The sequence below is a fragment of the Perognathus longimembris genome, chromosome 3, assembly GCF_023159225.1.
Source record: "Perognathus longimembris pacificus isolate PPM17 chromosome 3, ASM2315922v1, whole genome shotgun sequence".
In the NCBI taxonomy this organism is placed as follows: domain Eukaryota; kingdom Metazoa; phylum Chordata; class Mammalia; order Rodentia; family Heteromyidae; genus Perognathus; species Perognathus longimembris.
The window spans coordinates 114,367,068-114,384,920 of NC_063163.1; the positions used below are offsets into that span (position 1 = coordinate 114,367,068).

At 46.2% G+C, this 17,853-nt stretch overlaps 1 protein-coding gene across 3 annotated transcripts in view; it reads left to right on the plus strand.

The window, feature by feature from the left end:
- Zbtb16 (zinc finger and BTB domain containing 16) overlaps positions 1 to 17,853 on the plus strand; it is a 171,138-nt gene that overhangs the window by 108,608 nt on the left and 44,677 nt on the right. For all 3 annotated transcript variants that reach the window (XM_048343875.1, XM_048343878.1, XM_048343877.1), the window contains exon 4: positions 4,539 to 4,625. In XM_048343875.1, coding sequence (XP_048199832.1) covers positions 4,539 to 4,625 — 87 coding nt within the window. The remainder of the gene's footprint in view (positions 1 to 4,538; positions 4,626 to 17,853) is intronic.

Consider the following 17,853-nt stretch of genomic DNA (forward strand, 5'->3'; position numbering starts at 1 on the left):
CCTTCCTGCCTGTCTCTCTCCACCATTTTCTCTCTCTGCCATCTTGCCTCACCAAGCCTATCCCATCCAGCTGGCCTTAGGTTCTTGCTTTGCCTCCTGTGGATGTTTCCAGATAAAGGTGTTGCTTCTTACTGCCTCCTCTCCTCCCGTTCTTCTCACAATTAGCAGCTCGTCCAGCCCATGTCGTAAACTGCCACATCCAAAATAACAGCTCCTGGTGCTCTTATTTCTCTTATACCATTACATGTTTCATATTGGCATACTTTAAAAAAAATCTGCTTTCCTCTCTTTTTGTTTTTATTTGGCAGCACTAGGGCTTGAACTCAGGACCTCACATTTGCAAGGAAGGCGTTTTACCACTTGGGCCACGCCTCCAGCCCCTTTGATTGGTTATTTTTGAGGTGGGATCTTGGCTTTTGTGCCTTGGTCAGTTTGGGCTGTGATCCTTGTACCTGTGCTTTCCATGTTGCTGGAGGTGATAGGTGTGCTCTGTGCCTGGCCCTTGTCTTCCCCTGTACGTAAGATGACAGGCAGGCCCCACAACACCCAGCCATTGGTTGAGATGGAATCTCGAGAACTTTAATGCCCAGGAGGACTGTGAACGTCAATCCTCTAGCTCCACCATCCTCCCAAGTAGCTGGGATTATAGGCTTAAGCTACCACTCCCAGCAGTGCCTCCCTCTTTCGAATGTAAGCTCCGTGAGAGCAGAGATCTGATCCCTTTTGCTTACTTACTGTGATTCATAAAATAGATTTCCCGAGGCATCCACAAAACAGTCCTCGTATGTAGGAAGGATGTGGTGGCCATGACCATTTCTGTGTCCCTGAGGTTCTCCCTGCTATCGGATGAGACCCAGCGGGGGTAAAATTGTGGGTGTAAATACTGCTACGAGGTCCTTACACACCCCGGCCTCGCTCCCCCACCTCCTCCATTGATGCTTTATGAATGTATTAGGGGCTGAATGATGTCACCGTAATGCATTTTGGGAATAGCCATGTGGTCCGTACACACTCGAGTTGCTTTGAATGCAAGCCTGACCTCACACTGAAGGCAGCAGTGAACAACACACGCACAGTAAACAGGCAGAGACTGTCTTATTGATTAACAGATGAGGCCTCTATTATCGATCAAAGCTGGGCGAGGAAATTTATCACTTTTAATTTCAGGGCTGCCAAATATTTCTGCCTGTGAGCCAGCCATTGCAGAGACGATTTAAAGGTGCAGTCTTCTTGGGAGAGCAGGTGTCTGGTGCACTGGGTTTGGTTCTTGTATAAAGCCTGGTTGTGCTTTGTGGGGTCAGCCTGGAGAATTTAGAGAGTCGTGAACGAGGGGCCAGCAGTGGGAGCCTCCAGCTATGTCATCTGTGTGCAACGAAGAAGCTGACTCAAAGTCCCCAAAGACACAGGGACTTTCTCACACACTGAGCTCAGTTTGGTGAGTTCAGCCAGTGGGGTGGAGTGAGGAAGGACGTTGAAAGCAAGCAGATGTGGTCAGGCTTGGGTTGAGCCAGCAACCTTCGCTAGATCATGTGTGCTTATGTGTTTTTATCTTCCTCTGAAGTCTGATGGTAGATAGGCGCTCTTCCTTTCCCACCTCCCTCCTTCCTTTCTCTCCGCTGCTCAGTCGTTAAAGTGAGATGCTACTACCACATCGATGGCTGTTTCTGAGAGCCTCACCACACCGCATCTCTTTGAAGCCCCCCACACCGCCAGGCTCCTCACTGAATCGCAGGGCTCCAAGCAAGAGGGCCAAGCTGTTGAGGCATCCTACCTCCACCGACCCCCACCCCCAGTCTTCTGCAGAGAGCCGAGGAAAACAGATAGAAGCAACGGGATTGCAATTAAAATCAGATCCCTTACAGATCCACAGAAAATCATTGATGGCTTAATGATTTGGGACTAGGGGGAGTTGCTCATTGCCAGGGAGCCGTGGCTTTATCCGGTCCCAACGCTCCTACCCTGGCTTGCTCTGCTCTTTGAGAGACTTTCTGCATTTCCCGTGTGAATGGATGAAAGCGCTTCTAGCTGTCACTTCTGTGAGCATGCAGAGATGCTTTGCCATCATCCCTGATAGAAATGTTCAAAGCCATAGACCAGGTGTTTGGACTGAGGCTGTTCTACAGGTTGAAGGACACCTAGAGGTCAGCACAGGATTCTCCCTGCCTCCAAGAGAAACCAACCTCTAGCCACCTAAGGCAAATGACAATAGCTGTTTGTTTGTTTTTTTAAGCTCTATTCTTGTTTGGTTTTTTAAAATATCTTTTTAAGTAGTATAAAGGGAGTTTAATTCAACACATCAGTTTATAAATATAATGTGTCTTGATTAATGTCACCGTTCCCATCCTCCACCTTATCGATCCCAACTCCACTCTACCCATCCCCTCAAGTTACCGACTTCCATTTTCACATATGTATGTTGGATAATATAAATGAATTTATCTACCTTTCCCCTCTCCATTTGTCTATCCCCATCCCCTTGACAATGTATGTTTGTTTATCAGCCATGGGGCTTGAACTCAGGGCCTAGTTGGTATTGCTGAGCTTTTTTGCTTTCCCACTTTGAGCCACAGCTCTACTTCCAGTTTTCAGGTGTTTAATTGGGGAGAAGAGTCTCACAGACTTTTTTCCTGCCCAGTCTGGCTTCAAACTGCAATCCTCAGATCTTAGCCTCCTGAGTAGCTAGGATCACAGGCATGAGCTACCAGCCCCCAGCATCAATAGTTATTTTAAACTCTCTGCAGGAAAAGTAAATTCATGTCTCCCAGGGGTATTTTGTCACTGATTTATTCAATCAGCTTCTATGTATTGAACACCTACCTACTAGAATGTCCCCTTAATATTTGAAATATAGGGATCATACTGTAGGGTCCTATAGTCTTCACTGGCAACCACTAACTATTCCTTAGTGTTTATGTCTGAGGCCAGTACTGGGGCTTGAACTCAGGGCCTTGTGCTCTTGCTTGGCTTTTTTGCTCAAGGTTCACACTCTACCTTGAGCTAATTGGAGATAAGAGTATCAGATTTACCTATCAGAGCTGGCTTTGAACCCTCTCAGACCTCAGGCTCCTGAGTAACTAGGATTAAAGGCGTGAGCCACCAGTGTCAGGCACTTAGGTATATGCTAATCCTCCAAGGCTTTACTGGGATTTGACCTGCGGGCATCATGCTTACTAGGCCAGCAGGGTCTCTACCGCTTGAGCTAAGTCCTATGTCCCCAAGCCTTTTTGTTTTAGCTATTCTTTTTTGTATCAGTCTCATGTTTTATGCCTGGATAGGCCTAGATTGTGATCTTCAGATTGACACTTGCCCACATAGCTGATATGGCAGGCGTGAGCCTTTGTACCTGGCTTAACTTTTTTTTTTTTTTTGAAAGGAATAGAGTTGGTAGACAGGGTCTTACTTTGCAGCCTTATCTGGTCTTGAACTCGAGATCTTCCTGCCTCCGTCTCCCCTTCTGGGATTATAAGTATGCATTGGGATACCAGGCCTTACACTTTTAAAAAGGTAGTAGGACCATTTTTCCAAAGAAAATCATTTTCCAGAAAACCATTTTTGCCAAGACCTGATGATATAAAATGGATAAATGAAGCCTGCATTTTTTTTTCTGGGTTCAGAGAAGAGACTCCAGAGCTCATATGTGTGTGTATGTATATACACACATATGTATGTATATATAATTTTATTGTTATTAATTATTAAGAGGTTGTACAGAGGGGTTACCATTCCATAGTCAGGTCATGAATACAGTGTCACCCCTTCCTTCACTTTCCCCTTTTGTCCCTACCCACAAGTTGTATTGTTCATTTTCTACATAGTGTGTATTGAATACCACAACTGAATTTGTTCGCTCTTCCTCCTTCCATTTCTATGCCCCTTTCTGCTCCCTTAAAAAGACAAAAAAAAAAAACCCCAAAACAAACACCACCAACAACAAAGAAAACCCCGTGTTTCCATTTCCTGGAGTTCATTTTGATATATTAGATGTTCAGAGGAGTTATGCCTTTGGGCTCCTCCCTGAAGAAATCCTCCTTTAGTATGACTATGTGTGAATGCCCACAGTCCTATATAACTTATCATGTCTAGTTGCACTTTAGATCTAGTTTCCATGTATGAGAGAAAGCATGCGATGTTTGTCTCTCTGAGCAGAGCTCGCCTCTTATCCACAAAGGATTTTTGGAGAAGGATTCCCGAGGAGGCTTTAAAGAGTGAAGGCTCTGAAGTCAGGCTACCCAAGTTCAAATCCACCTCTACTGTTACCCGCAGTGTGACATTGGATGGACTGCTTAACCTCTCTTAAGTTTGCCTTTACTCGTGTGCTAAATAGAGTCTAATAGTATGTACTTGAAATGGTTGCTGTTAGGAGTTAAAGGAAATGATGTGATACATATTAAGGGGGTAGCATTGTGCTTAGTATATAGTAAAGTCTTGGGAAATCTGAGGTGGTTTGAAAACAGAAAAAGGTGCTATACCTGCTCTACAGGGCTCTAATGTACAACTGAACATGCACAAGCACTCAACTGCTTCTTCCTTTCTTCCAGCGGGTGCCAAAGCCTTTGTCTGTGACCAATGCGGCGCACAGTTCTCCAAGGAGGACGCCCTGGAGACACACAGGCAGACCCACACTGGTGAGTTCCCTTTGATTCCCGTCCTCTAGGATTCTCCAAGTTTCCCAGCGTCCCAGTGCAGGGGTCTGAAATACACCAGAGGCATCAGCTTCTTTGACAACACAATGTCCAATCATTCTTAGGGGTCACTGTGAGTGGGGCTGGGCTTGTGGTGCCCACAGTAACTCTTACCTGTGGGGCAGGGCAGGAATGTACAGGTGGGAATGGCTGTCCTGGATGAGGCCAGGATTCTGAGACCGTGTCTTCAGGGGGCATCTTGGACACTCTTGCTGAGGCCTTGGAAGCCTATGGTGTTAGCTAAGTTTCCCCTTCCTTAAGAAAATGATCAGGAGACCATTTGTACCCCTCTGATGAAACTCTTGAGTCTTCATTAGAGCCACAGTGGGCTGGTGTGGGCGGAGCCAACATCTGAAAGATGGCACCCATTGCTCACATCTGTTAATCTTAGCTATGTAAGAGGCTGATCTCTGAAGATCAAGGGTGGAAGCCAGCCCCGGTAGGAAAGTCTTTGAGACTCTTACCTCCAATTAACCATTAAGAAGCTGGAAGTGGAGCAGTAGCTCAAGTGTAGAGCACCAACATTGAGCAAAAAAGCTAAGGGACAGTGCTCAGGCACCTAAGTTCAAAATAAACCCACAAATGACTAAGCTATCAATGTGTATGCAAAGATGTAACTGAAGACTTTTCACCAGTGATGGTGTCATTTGACTTGATTTTGAAGTGTTGATTTTTTAGCCTCATCATGGTTGATAGCACCTTGCCACCATTGCTATGGTTCCTCTTGATGGAATGTTCACCATGTGACACTGTTTTCACTTGCCCAGTCTTTCACAAACCCTGTGAGGCAGAAGGCTACTTCCATGGTACAGATGAGGAAACTGAGGCTCCAAGGAGGGAAAGGGATATGCTGACTTCAACTGTGGGGACAGACAGGTGCTTATAGAGCCTGTAGGTAAGAGATTAGACTGCCTGCATTTAATCCTGCCTCTACCACTTCCCTTTTGTAGAACCACAGGTCAATTTCCTGAACTGTCCTCATTTGGGTTCTCTCATCTGTTAGAAAAGCACAGTTATTTGTATCTATCTCAGAGCATAGAGTTGTTATAGGGATGTTAAAGGTGATGTTTTTTGTGAGTTTTTTTTTTTTTTTTTTTTTTTTGGCCAGTCCTGGGCTTGGACTTAGGGCCTGAGCACTGTCCCTGGCTTCTTTTTGCTCAAGGCTAGCACTCTGCCACTTGAGCCACAGCGCCACTTCTGGCCATTTTCTGTATATGTGGTGCTGGGGAATCGAATCCAGGGCTTCATGTATACGAGGCAAGCACTCTTGCCACTAGGCTATATCCCCAGCCCAAAGGTGATGTTTTATTTGCAGTGATTCTCGATGTATGGGTTATAAGAAGCATTCAACAATTAGTAGTTTGATAAGTGTGTATTGGGTGGTGTCTTCAGTATGCCAGGCACTGTTTGGCCATTGAAAAAACAGTCACATAGAAGACAGACCCCCGTTCCTGCCCCTGATGGAACTGAGATTCTAGATGGGAGGCCAGATCAGCAGGTTAGTATATGATGAAATGTGGAGTTGTAATAAATGGTATTAAGGGGGAAAACTGAAGCCGGAAAAGAGATAGAATGTGACGAGGAGGAAAGCAGTATTTTGGAAGTAATACACCCCTCAGAGATCTCTGGAAAAGACCTGGTAGAGGGTGCAGCACCCATCAAGGCCCTGAGACTGGATTGGGCCTGATAAGTCCAAGGCTGAACAGGGTAGTATGTCAGAGACCAAGAAATGAGCTGGCAGATTAGGGCAGAAATCAGACAGGTCTCTCAGCCACAGTAAGGAATTTGAGTTTTGTGAGAGAAGAAAGAAATATTTGCAAATCATGTATTTGGTAAAGAACATGGAGCTAGAAAATAAAAGAACTCTTACAACTTGAAAATAAAACACAAGCCAGGCATGGCGGCTCATCCCTGCAATCCTTGCTACACACACACACACACACACACACACACACACACACACACACACACACACTTCCTGTTCCTGAAGGAAATGAAGGTAGTAGTCTTTGCCTTCCACCAGGGAGGAGGTGGGGGGGGAGGAGGAAGAAGAAGGTTCAGAGGAAGCAACTTCCACCAGAAGGAAGTCAGCTATGTAGGTTCCTCTACCCAGTATTCCACATGTAACTTGCCCATTAGAGATTGGGTCAACTGAGCTCTTGAACAGGTAAGGAATGGAGGAGATGCATCCTCATTAGGGATGTGAGGCCAAGGCCAGGAGCGTTGAGGAGGCCCTATTGCTTGAGGGTGGGCTGTAGGCAGTGAAGGGCTCGGCAGTGGCAGGTGTGGGGTCAGTACTGCGCACTGTACTGAGGGGAGATGTCATGGCAGCCCCACCCTCTGTGTGAGGCCAGCCTGTGTGACACTGGTCACTTAGGAGTCACAGCACTACCTCCTGATGAGCCCCACGTGCATCTTCAGACTTCCCTAACGATGAAAGGACCTGCCAGCTCTATTTACCATATTTGTTTTAGGAAAGGGGGGGGCCAGGAGAAGGGAGAGGACTGATTATAGGGCACGATGCTAAAGTTCTTGGAGAGTGACAAGCCCAGGGAGGTGCCAGGTGTCAGCAAATAAGCAAGGCTGCGGGGGAAGGAAGGAGAAGAAGTAGAGATTTTGGGGTGAGTAGAATAATGTATATTTCGTGTCTTAGATTATAGAATATTTTCCATACCCATTGTACAGATGAGAAAACAAAGATCTGGGAGCTACCCTCTGGGGAGGGGAGAGCTGAAACTTGACCAGCTTCACTGTTCTTCCTCCTATTCCTCATCTACCTGCACGTTCATTGACCCACCCTGTGGGTTCGTGGGCTGGGCACTTCATGGAGAGTCCATTCAGAGTGATTTAGATCATCACCTGGTCCTGGCAGGGCTCTTTTGTACTCCTAGGGCCCATTTAACTATGAATTCTCAATGCTCTGATTCCAAATCTTCCCCCTGGGACTGGGCATGGTTTCCCTGAATCAGACTGTATCTGGGAATTCAATGTCCCAAGCCACCAGGTGTATGTGGGGGGTGGGGGGTGGGGGTTAATAGAAATAGGTGACACTGCATAAGGTCTTGCAGGTATTTTAGAGAGTGAAAAATGAACTTGGTAGAAACTAGCTCCAATTCCAGTCTAGCCAAGCAAACGACAACATCATATGACACCCCCATACACACTTCTTTGGGCTGTTTTGTTATGTTTTTGGTGCTGTACGGAGCTTGAACTCAGGGCCTAGATATTGTTTCTTCACTTTTGTGCTAAAACTAACAGTGCTCTACCACTTAAGCCACAACTCCACTTCTAGCTTTTGAGTGGTTAGTTGGAGATAAAAAATGTCACAGACTTTCTTGCTAGGGTTGGCATTGAATTGTGATTCTCAGATCTCAGCCTCTTGAGGAGCTGGGAGCCACCAACTCCTAGCTTGACCTATTCCCCTTTTTCATACTACATAGCCTGGGTCTTGATCCTGGTGTGTGTGGACCCCTCTCCCCCTTCCTTATTGCTTTTCTACAAAGATCTTGACAAGCTCAAGCTGGTGCCTAAGGAGGCCACACTTATGGCAGGGCTGAGCTGGGCTATGTTGTCATATTTCAGTGTTCTGTTTTGGTACAGCAAAGACTTTGAGGAGATAAACAGAGATCATTTTACACCTTTTATATTATGACAAATACATATTGCAAAACACTGCTGCTTCCAAAATGTTTAGGCTGCAGAACAGCGAGGAATTAACAGCTAGGCAGCTCTCGAGACGCTGTGGTTCATTTACACATCAGAAATTTCGTAGGTTTTTTTTTTTTTACACTGTTGAGTAAAGTAAGAGTGAGAGAACACATATATGCACATGTGTGCATATTCAAGCCACACCCAGGAATCTGCCTAGGTTTGAGTAGCTGGGAAAGTCTTAAACTAATAAGTAGTTCCTTAAGTCCAGATAAACTGATAAATACCATTAATGGCTTAATTTATACTCTGGGTTTGAAATTTGACACACAGACACTATCTTGGCTCAGGAAAACACCAGTGGTTTTGTGCCAGAGGTTTTAATGACCGATCGGTAATATAAATTGCTGTATCACTGGACAGAAATAGCTCCTCTATGTCATTTGATCTGGAAACTTCTCCGGCCAGGCAGCAGTTAATAAATTTAAAAATAATTACCCTCTTTATTCAAAGTCAAACTAATTAGGAATGAGTTGTACAAATCATAACGTTGTTCAAGCCACTGTACATTCCCATTTGGGACTCACACAGGCCTGGGGCAACAGACAGAGGCGGATGGTGTTAATTAGAGGGCAGAAGAGTGGTGCTAGGCTCCATGGGGAAGTGCTGGGAGCATCTTCAACATGTCTTGGGGAGAAGACAGGAGGTGTGACCGATAGGAATTTCACCTCTTTAAGGCTAGATGTAGAGAACTTCGGAGCAGCCACACGGAGGTGGAGGTCAGTCAGTGATGATCTGTGTAATCCAGGCCAGACAGAGATGAGAACAGGCTGACGGGTAGATGTGGGTGGACATGGGGGATGACTGCTTAGGAGGATGGATGTGCCTTGGAGGCACATGGTCCTTATGGAGGAAGACTTCCAGGAAAGAGAGGTTCTCTTGTAAGCTTGACATCCCTGTACGTAATTCAGGATATCAGTGCCCGATGACGCAGAATTTGGGATCTGATATCACAAATCCAGCTCCCACACTTACTGGTTTGATGACCTTGGGCACATTGCTTAACTTTTCTGACCCTTGATCTGCTCCCTCTAACATCAGGGTAGTCATAGTGCCCTGATTTTGTGTATGGGGCATTGTAAGAACAAAACTGTTAGGTAAGATGTCCAGGTAAGATGCTTGGCATAGGCTTTGAGCGTACTCTCAGGAGATGGTGGTTCCTGTCCTTGAGTCTTTACTGCCTTCATCAGAGATGAAGAGCCCAGAACCAATCACTGTGCAGGTGTGAGAGGAAGGGCTGAGTCCAGGTGATAGAGGTGTAGGAACAGAAACTGTGTCCAGCTTTTCTAGGAACCCTCCTCCCATCCTCCGGTCAAGAGGACAGTTCCAGTATGTCCATCAGGCTCACAACCAGGGTGGCCCCCTCAGTGCAACTGAGAGAAGTCAAGGAGAATGAGGTTTCACATTTTGGGGTGGGGGATAGATTTGGTAGATCTTCAGAACCCAGGGCCTGGAATGCCCATCGCTGCCCACAAGCCCCACCTCCATGCAGTGTCTAAACAGGTGACTTGTATACCTACGCTGGGCAGGCAGCAAACTGGGATTGGGATTAAGTTGGTATTCTTGCTTCCAGGAACACCAAGCATGTGTCCTGCTGCAACTTAGAGGAGGTGCTGAGCAGTGTCCTTAAGGAAACAGGAGCTCTGCATTCTTAGTGAAGTCTCAAATCTGTCATCACTGGGAGCCTACGTATTTTGGATATTCTCATAGGACCTTCTGTCTCTTCCTACCTTTTCCTTGAGAAGGAAAGGTGTAAAAAGGCAGACAGATATTGGCAGGGTCATTCTTAGGTGTAGTATCTATGTGCTCAGGGTGCTAGGTTGAATTAGACCTTAGGTTTGTATCCCAGAGCAATTCCGCTCTCTCCTTGAGCCCTGCCCAGCATGTCTGCCAGGTTAGTGATTTGTTTTCTGAATATCCACGTAGCCAGCGCTACCAGCATGTCCTGTCTTATCTTTCTGCATTTATTCCCTGAGCTTTAAAGTATCTATCATAATGGGCTACAAATAATGGCATATTATATAATGGGCTACAAAGTTTGGTCCCTCCTTCCTGAATGAAGCCTATAGTACTTGCAGTCAATGAGTGAGTCGTTTGAATTTATATTTTGGTATGGATAATTCAGCAGCTAGTCTCTCTTGGGTACTTTTATGTTACAATCTGTCAGTTAGACATTATTCCTTGTATCTGATGGAGAAAACTGAGACCCAGAGGGGTTTGGGAATACCACTTGAAGGTCCAGCTAGATAACAATGCGTGTACATCCAAGATCTCCTTTTAACATTGACTACCTTCTCTGCGGGGCCTGGATATTCAATAGATAAACATTCATCCAATGAACAAGGAAATCAAAACCCATATTTGGAAGAGGGAGGGGTCAGTTAAGAACTAACTGTCCCCAAACTAGAATTAAGACACAGAAATTTGTACTTCCAACCCAAGCCTTTTCAGCTCTCTGACTACAGAATAAAGACTTTCTTTTAGGGGCCTGGGGGGGGAAATGCAGTTTCTACCTTCCTGTGTTCCAGGGAACATAAATGTTGAGATGGTGATTTTCCTGGACTTGTTATCAGATGTATGCACACACTCTACAGCTTTCCAACTATCCCCATTGATGGTGCAAGTGTGCCTCCAACCTCGTGTTGGCCACCTGCTTCTCCTGTCCCCTCTCACCTCTGTTTTGCTCATGACGGTTGGAGGAACCAGCAGGATGGCATTGGCTCTGAACTTGAGGGTGGAAAATGGAGCCCTTGTGTGTGGAGTTGACCAGAGGAAGGATGCAGGTGTAGCAGGCAGGGCTGAGGGTTTAATGGATGAGTGGCTGCATTCTGTCCCTTGGAGTGGCCGCAGCTGGCCCTGCCTCTCTCCTGCCCTGAGCCTGGCAGGCTGGGCAGTGCTGGGTACTCAGAGCCGTGTCAGGGTAGTTGGCCTTGGTCCCTCTAGCAGCAGGCAAACCAGCAGCTATTCTGGCTTCTCCTAGAGCCTGGCCTAGAGGAGGCAGGGAAAGAGAGAAGGAACTGATTAGAGAGAAATAAACGCAATGTACTTAAAACTTCATATGTACAAAGGAGGGGGGTCCTTTGCCCCATGCTGGAAGATAGCAGAAGGGCAGGACAGTGAATCATCTCGGCGGATACAGGGGCTCCATGCAGGTTGGTGTGACCTCCTCATTGAAAGCATCCTAGCATTTGACTTTTATAAATATCAGAGGTGATCTGGATAGCATTTCACATGGTGTGCCAAGGAATGTGACACGGGAAGCCGGCGCTCCGGGTCGGCCGCAGAGCATCACCGGCATTTGGGAAGGAGGGTCATGTGCTGCTGTTTGTACAGTCAGTGCCCCAGCATAGGTTTACTCTTGACCTAATTTCATGCTGTTACTATAAAGGCATGTTTGATGCCTAATATAGAGTTTTATTTTCCAAGCACAGAGCTCTCGGCTCTGTTGGAGCTGCTTGCTGTAGAGCAGGGAGGGACAAGCCAGCTGTCACCTGCTGGCCCAGACATGCTGCCTTCTCTTCTACTCTTTGCTCCCGGGGCTCTGCTGGAGAAGCCCCTGAGAGCTAATATTTTAACTAATAAAATTTGTTTGTTTGTTTTTTTCTTAAACAGCAGTCTTAGATTTGTAGCAAAATCAACTGTAAGGTACAGGCTTCCTATAAAGCCCCAGAAAACACACACACACACACACACACACACACACACACACACACACACACACACCTCCCTGACTATAAAGCCCCAGAAAACACACATACACACACACACACACACACACACACACACACACACACACCTCCCTGACTATGGCATCCATTCCACTGTGCCACAGTCAGTGAAACTATACACCTATACCTCACCCTCACCTCAGGTGCGTGGTTGATGACCTGTAGGTTTAGACGTTGCCACCACTGTCATAACATTTTACTGCCTGGAAAATCTTCTTCTATCCCAATCCTTTTATTTTTTTCTAAGCATACTAAGATTTGAACTCAGGGCCTTAAAATTGCTAGGCGTACACTCTGCCACTTGAGCCATACACCCAACCCATTTTGCTTTATATTATTATTGTTGTTGTTGTTGATGATGATAGGGTCTTGTTTTTTGTCCAGACCAACCTGGGATTGTGACCTACCTACTACCGATGCTTCTTACGTAGCTGGGATTACAGGTGTGTTTTACCCTCTGGTCCAGCTTATTGCTCGAGATGGAAATCTCACTAACTTTTTTTTACCTGGGCTGTTCTCCAACCATGATCCTCCCAGTCTCTTATCTCCGTAGCAGCTGGGATTATAGGCAGGAGCCAAGGTGCTCAGCCACACCCCAGTATTTTTCATGTGAGCCATTACTGCACTGGGCAGTGTTGGAGGGAATCGGAGGTATTTTGTTGTTTGAGGATTGGAGAAAGAGAATTGGCCTGAAGTAGGTTTGGAGCTCCTTTGCTTAGCGCTCAATCTGAGCATCCCATTGGGATGGGATACAGCAGTGAGAAGGGCACACATGCCCGTCATCCTCCACAGGCCTCCTACCGTAGCAGAAACAATGTTGAACATGGTTGTAGGGGCTGGGGGGGGGGGGAGGGAGCACGAAAGGGGACATGGTACTTGGAAATGAAATACTTTAGGGGGAAGGAGAACTTCAGTGTTTGTGCTGGCTCTGCCACAAACTTGCTTTATGACACGGGACAAATTGCTTCGTTTCTCTCCCTCTCTCAAATGTAGGGTGTGGGAATTGGACAAGGAAAAAATGGCTGTTTGGGGGTTTGTATGTTTGCAGGCACAGCCCAGGATGCTCTGATGTGATGTTGTATTGATGGTCTACTTTTTTCTCAGCTTTAGTTTTCACGTTAATAATAGTTGGCTGTGCTGGGCACTGGTGGCTCATGCCTGTCATCCTAGCTGCTCAGGAGGCTGGGATCTGAAGATTGAGGTTCTTCTAATCTAGCCAAAGCAGGAAAGTCTGGGAGATTCTTATCCCATCCCCCCACCCCCCCAAAAAAGCCAGACATGGTACTGTGGCTCAAGAGGTAGAGTACTAGCCTTGAGCAAGAAAAAAAAAAAGCTCAGGGACAATGCCCAGGCCCCGAGTTCAAACCTCAGGATTGGTTAAGAAAAAATAAATGACTGTTGTAAAGACTCAATAAAGTAATACAGCCCAGAGACTGACTTAGAACAGCCTTTGTGGTAGCTGCCCTTTGCTGTGTGTGAGTGCGTGTGTACACCTGTGCATGTATGAGTGTATGTGTGTGTGTGCTAATACTGAAGTTTGAACTGAGGGCTTTGAACTCCCACGTGGCTTCTTCTGCTCAAGGCTACCACTTGAGCCACACTGCTACTTCTGGTGCTTTGCTGGTTAAGTGGAGATAAGAGTCTCATAGACTTTTCTTCCCAGGCTGGCTTCCGACTGAGATCCTCAGATCTCAGCCTCCTTAGTACCTTGGATTATAGGTGTGAGCCACTAGCACCTGGATTCATTGCTGTCTTCACTCGCCTGGCTTCATTTGGAAGTCTACAGTTATTGTCTCTGAGCTGTAGACAGAGATTTCCTTCATCTCATATGGAAGCTTATTTCACAACTATCTATCAAAGATGCATGAAGATAAAGACCTTTTGCTTGCTTAAAGCTGCCATAAAATGAAAGAAGAGGATGACAACTGGATCTTTTAGAATTAGAATTTGGAGGGAAGTTTGGGCCCTTGTGCTCTGCTGAGTTTTTAGGCAATGTCCAATAGAGTCATCTAAGCCCACAGCAGGTAGGTTTCCCTGTCTGGGTCTCTGATGGGGAATCCTGGGCTCAGAGGGATGTAAGTAATAGGACTCAGCCAATGGCAGGACAGGGATTCCCATGGAGGTCCCAGTCATCAATCTGACACTTTCAAGCCATCCTGTCCTTGTTCTTATTCTTAACGGTCCCCATATCAGGGCCCCAGCTACCCCCTTCCAGTCGCCCCCCCTCATGCCTGCCTCAGTACCCCATGCCTTTCCTTTACCTTTCCCATACTCTAGTTCCTTCCTCTCTGGAGACCTACCCCCCCTTTTTTTTCTAGTGTCACCCCCACTGCCCAGTGACAGAAAGGAGTTAATAAAAACCCATGTGTAACTGAAACTTGAAAAGCCATAAATCGCCTTGTGGTGTTTTTTTTTTTTTTAGGATGTTGGTAGCGTTTTGATTTAATAGTTGGACAAACACAAGGGCCTATTTTATTCAGAGTTTACAGGCCTCAAGGCTGTTATTCCTCCAAATTTAATAGCATTGAAATTGCAGGGTTTGCTATAATTTGCCTATCGCTTTCTGCTCCACCATTGATGTTTATTGTCAGCGGGATGGAATCTCAATCCGACTCACTTAGATAACATGTCTGTTAAACATTTAGATAATTGTCCCATCATTAACTTGTCACATTATTTTAGAGATTCAAAACAGAGGCAGGGTAAGTAGAGGTACCCAAGGGGAGTGGAGGTGTGGGGAGGAGAAGGAGGAAGAGGAGGAGGAGGAAGAGGAGGAGGAGGAGGAGGAGGAGGAGGAGGAGGAGGAGGAGGAGGAGGAGGAGGAGGAGGAAGAGAGAACCTCATGAGTTCAACAGAGAGGAGGCAGTCGATTTCATGCTTTGTCATCTTTTCTAAGTTGAGGTGTGTGTTACAGAGATAGGCCTTCAGTTGCTTATGCCCGAGACCTCTCTCTTCACCATGGACCACCAGGGCAGTGAGATCTGCTGTGGGCTGACCCCTGAAATGGTGCAGCAAATGCACAGAAACCTTCAGTACTTACTCCCCAGCTTTTTTTTTTTTTTGCCAGTCCTGGGGCTTGAACTCAGGGCCTGAGCACTGTCCCTGGCTTCTCTTTGCTCAAGGCTAGCACTCTACCACTTGAGCCACAAGTGGATTTTTCTGTTCATGTGGTGCTGAGGAGTCAAATCCAGGGCTTCATGTATATGAGGCGAGCACTTTACTGCTAGGCCATATTCCCAGCCCCCCAGCTTTGTATTTTTATGTAGCAAAATCTTGATCTTGTGTGTGCGAGTGTGTGTGTTGTGTGTTACTAAGCAGGTGCTCTATCATTGAGCCATTCTTCCAGCTCTTTTTTCTTTTCTTTTGCACTGATCACTTTTGAGACGAGGTCTTGCAAACATGTATCCAGTCCCTGATCCTCCTACTTTTCTATTTCTCTCTGTAGCCGAGGTGACAGGATAGGTGCATACCTGTCATCTCAGTCAGCTTAGTCATCTGTTGAGATGAAATCTTGTGGACTTTACTGCCTGGGCTGGCCTAGAACCACAATCTTGATCTCAGCCTCCCAAGAAGCTAGAATGACAGGTGCATCCACCACACTTAGCTACAGGTTAAAAGGGGATCTTGAGGGCCCAGGCTGGCCTCAAACTGAGATTCTCCTAATCTTAGCCTCTCAAGTCGCTGGTATTACAGGCATGAGCCACTGGTGCTCCACCTCAGTCAACCAACTTTTCAAAAACTTCCTCTAGAGATGCTGACTACAACATTATTTGTAATTTCAGAGCATAGAGAATGATTTCAATGTCCACAGGTAAGGTATCTGTTAATTATGGCACCTGACCTGGATAGGATGTCTGTGAGGTTTTGTATGATAAAAGCTGGTGTGAGAGAAAGCAGGTTATATACTGAATCTGGTTTTCTATAAAGCGGAACTATCCTGTAAGATTCCATAAGGCTCCTTGCCCATTAGCAGTGAATGTCTTTACCAATGGGATTATAGAGCAAAGAATGTTCTGCCTGTTTTTTATTCCACTTGTTTCTTTCTTTTTTGGCCAGTCCTGGGCCTTGAACTCAGGGCCTAAGCACTGTCCCTGGCTTCTTTTTGCTCAAGGCTAGCACTCTGCCACTTGAGCCACAGCGCCACTTCTGGCCGTTTTCTGTATATGTGGTGCTGGGGAATTGAACCCAGGGCCTCATGTCTACAAGGCAAGCACTCTAGCCACTAGGCCATATCCCCAGCCCCCTCTGCCTGTTTTTTAATAACTACTCTTTGCATTCACATTCCACTCAACTTTTTCAAAGGTCTCTTTATTAGTAAGAAAGATTTCACTTTTGCATTTCATTCTCCCCATACAAAGGCTGCATGTACATGGAAATGGGTTTGGGGAGAGACAGAGAACGTTGATACCTCAGCCACACAGGTGGGTGCTTTAGTTCCCCACTGTGAGGACACAGACGCCACCGTTGCCTTAACACGCTTGGCATGTGCCAGCCTTCAGAAGTCAGGAGGCCATCCTGTCACCAAAGCTGTCACCAAAACAGTAGAAATGGTCCTTCTCCCTGAATGAAGATGGAGGCTACCTCTAGATTCATGACAGAGAAGAGTTCATCGGGAAGGGGAGTGATTCCTAGTATGGGAAATTCTGGGGACAGTCATATATCAACACTATGAGACACTGGCCTTAGAATACAAAACTGCCCAAATTGCGGGGCTGGGGATATAGCGTAGTGGCAAGAGTGCCTGCCTCGGATACACGAGGCCCTAGGTTCGATTCCCCAGCACCACATATACAGAAAATGGCCAGAAGCGGCGCTGTGGCTCAAATGGCAGAGTGCTATCCTTGAGCGGGAAGAAGCCAGGGACAGTGCTCAGGCCCTGAGTCCAAGGCCCAGGACTGGCCAAAAAAAAAAAAACAAAACTGCCCAAATTGCAATGAGACTCTAGTTTGGTTGGTCTGGCTTTGAATAGCATGGTGTCCATGTCCTGCACTTCTAGAACCTTCTATGTGACTTGGACAAAAGAATACTCTCTGTCTCTGTCTCTCTCTGTCTCTCTGTCTCTCTGTCTCTCTCTCTCTCTCTCTGTCTCCTTCATGCCACAGTTCGTACACGTGTGCCCCAGTGACAGGAAAGGGTGGGGAAAGATATATAAGTCAGGGAAACCTGAATGAAGGTTTCCCCAGCCATACTGTAAATAATGCAGATATTTGTGGGTGGGAGGACAAACAATGTAAATATTTTATAGACTGTAGGCTAAATAATGTATATATTTAGAAAAGCGGCTTAAATATTTCATATGCTGCAATGTAGATTCTTGCCTAAAGGAAGAAGCTGGTGGCTGAGGCCTGTGAGTTATGGATGGGGTTGCTTTGGAGTCTGGGATGGAGCAGAGGGACTGCACTTGAATAAAGTTAGAATATGATGAGGACAGTTACTTGGAGCCAAGTTAGTTGGAAGTCTTGTTTTTTTTTTAAACTATGTCCTAAACATCCTGTATCATGTTTTATATCTCTGTGTGGGCGGGTACTGAGGGGCTGAACTCATGGAGTGGGTTGCTGTCCCTTTGCTTTTTACAATCAAAGCTGGTGCCCTACCACTTGAGCCACAGCTCCACTTCTGGCATTTTGGTGGTTAATTGGAGGTATGAGTCTCAACTGACTGGCTTCAAACCGTGATCCTCAGATCTCAACCTCCTAAATAGCTAGGATGACAGACCTGAGCCACAAGTGCCCGGC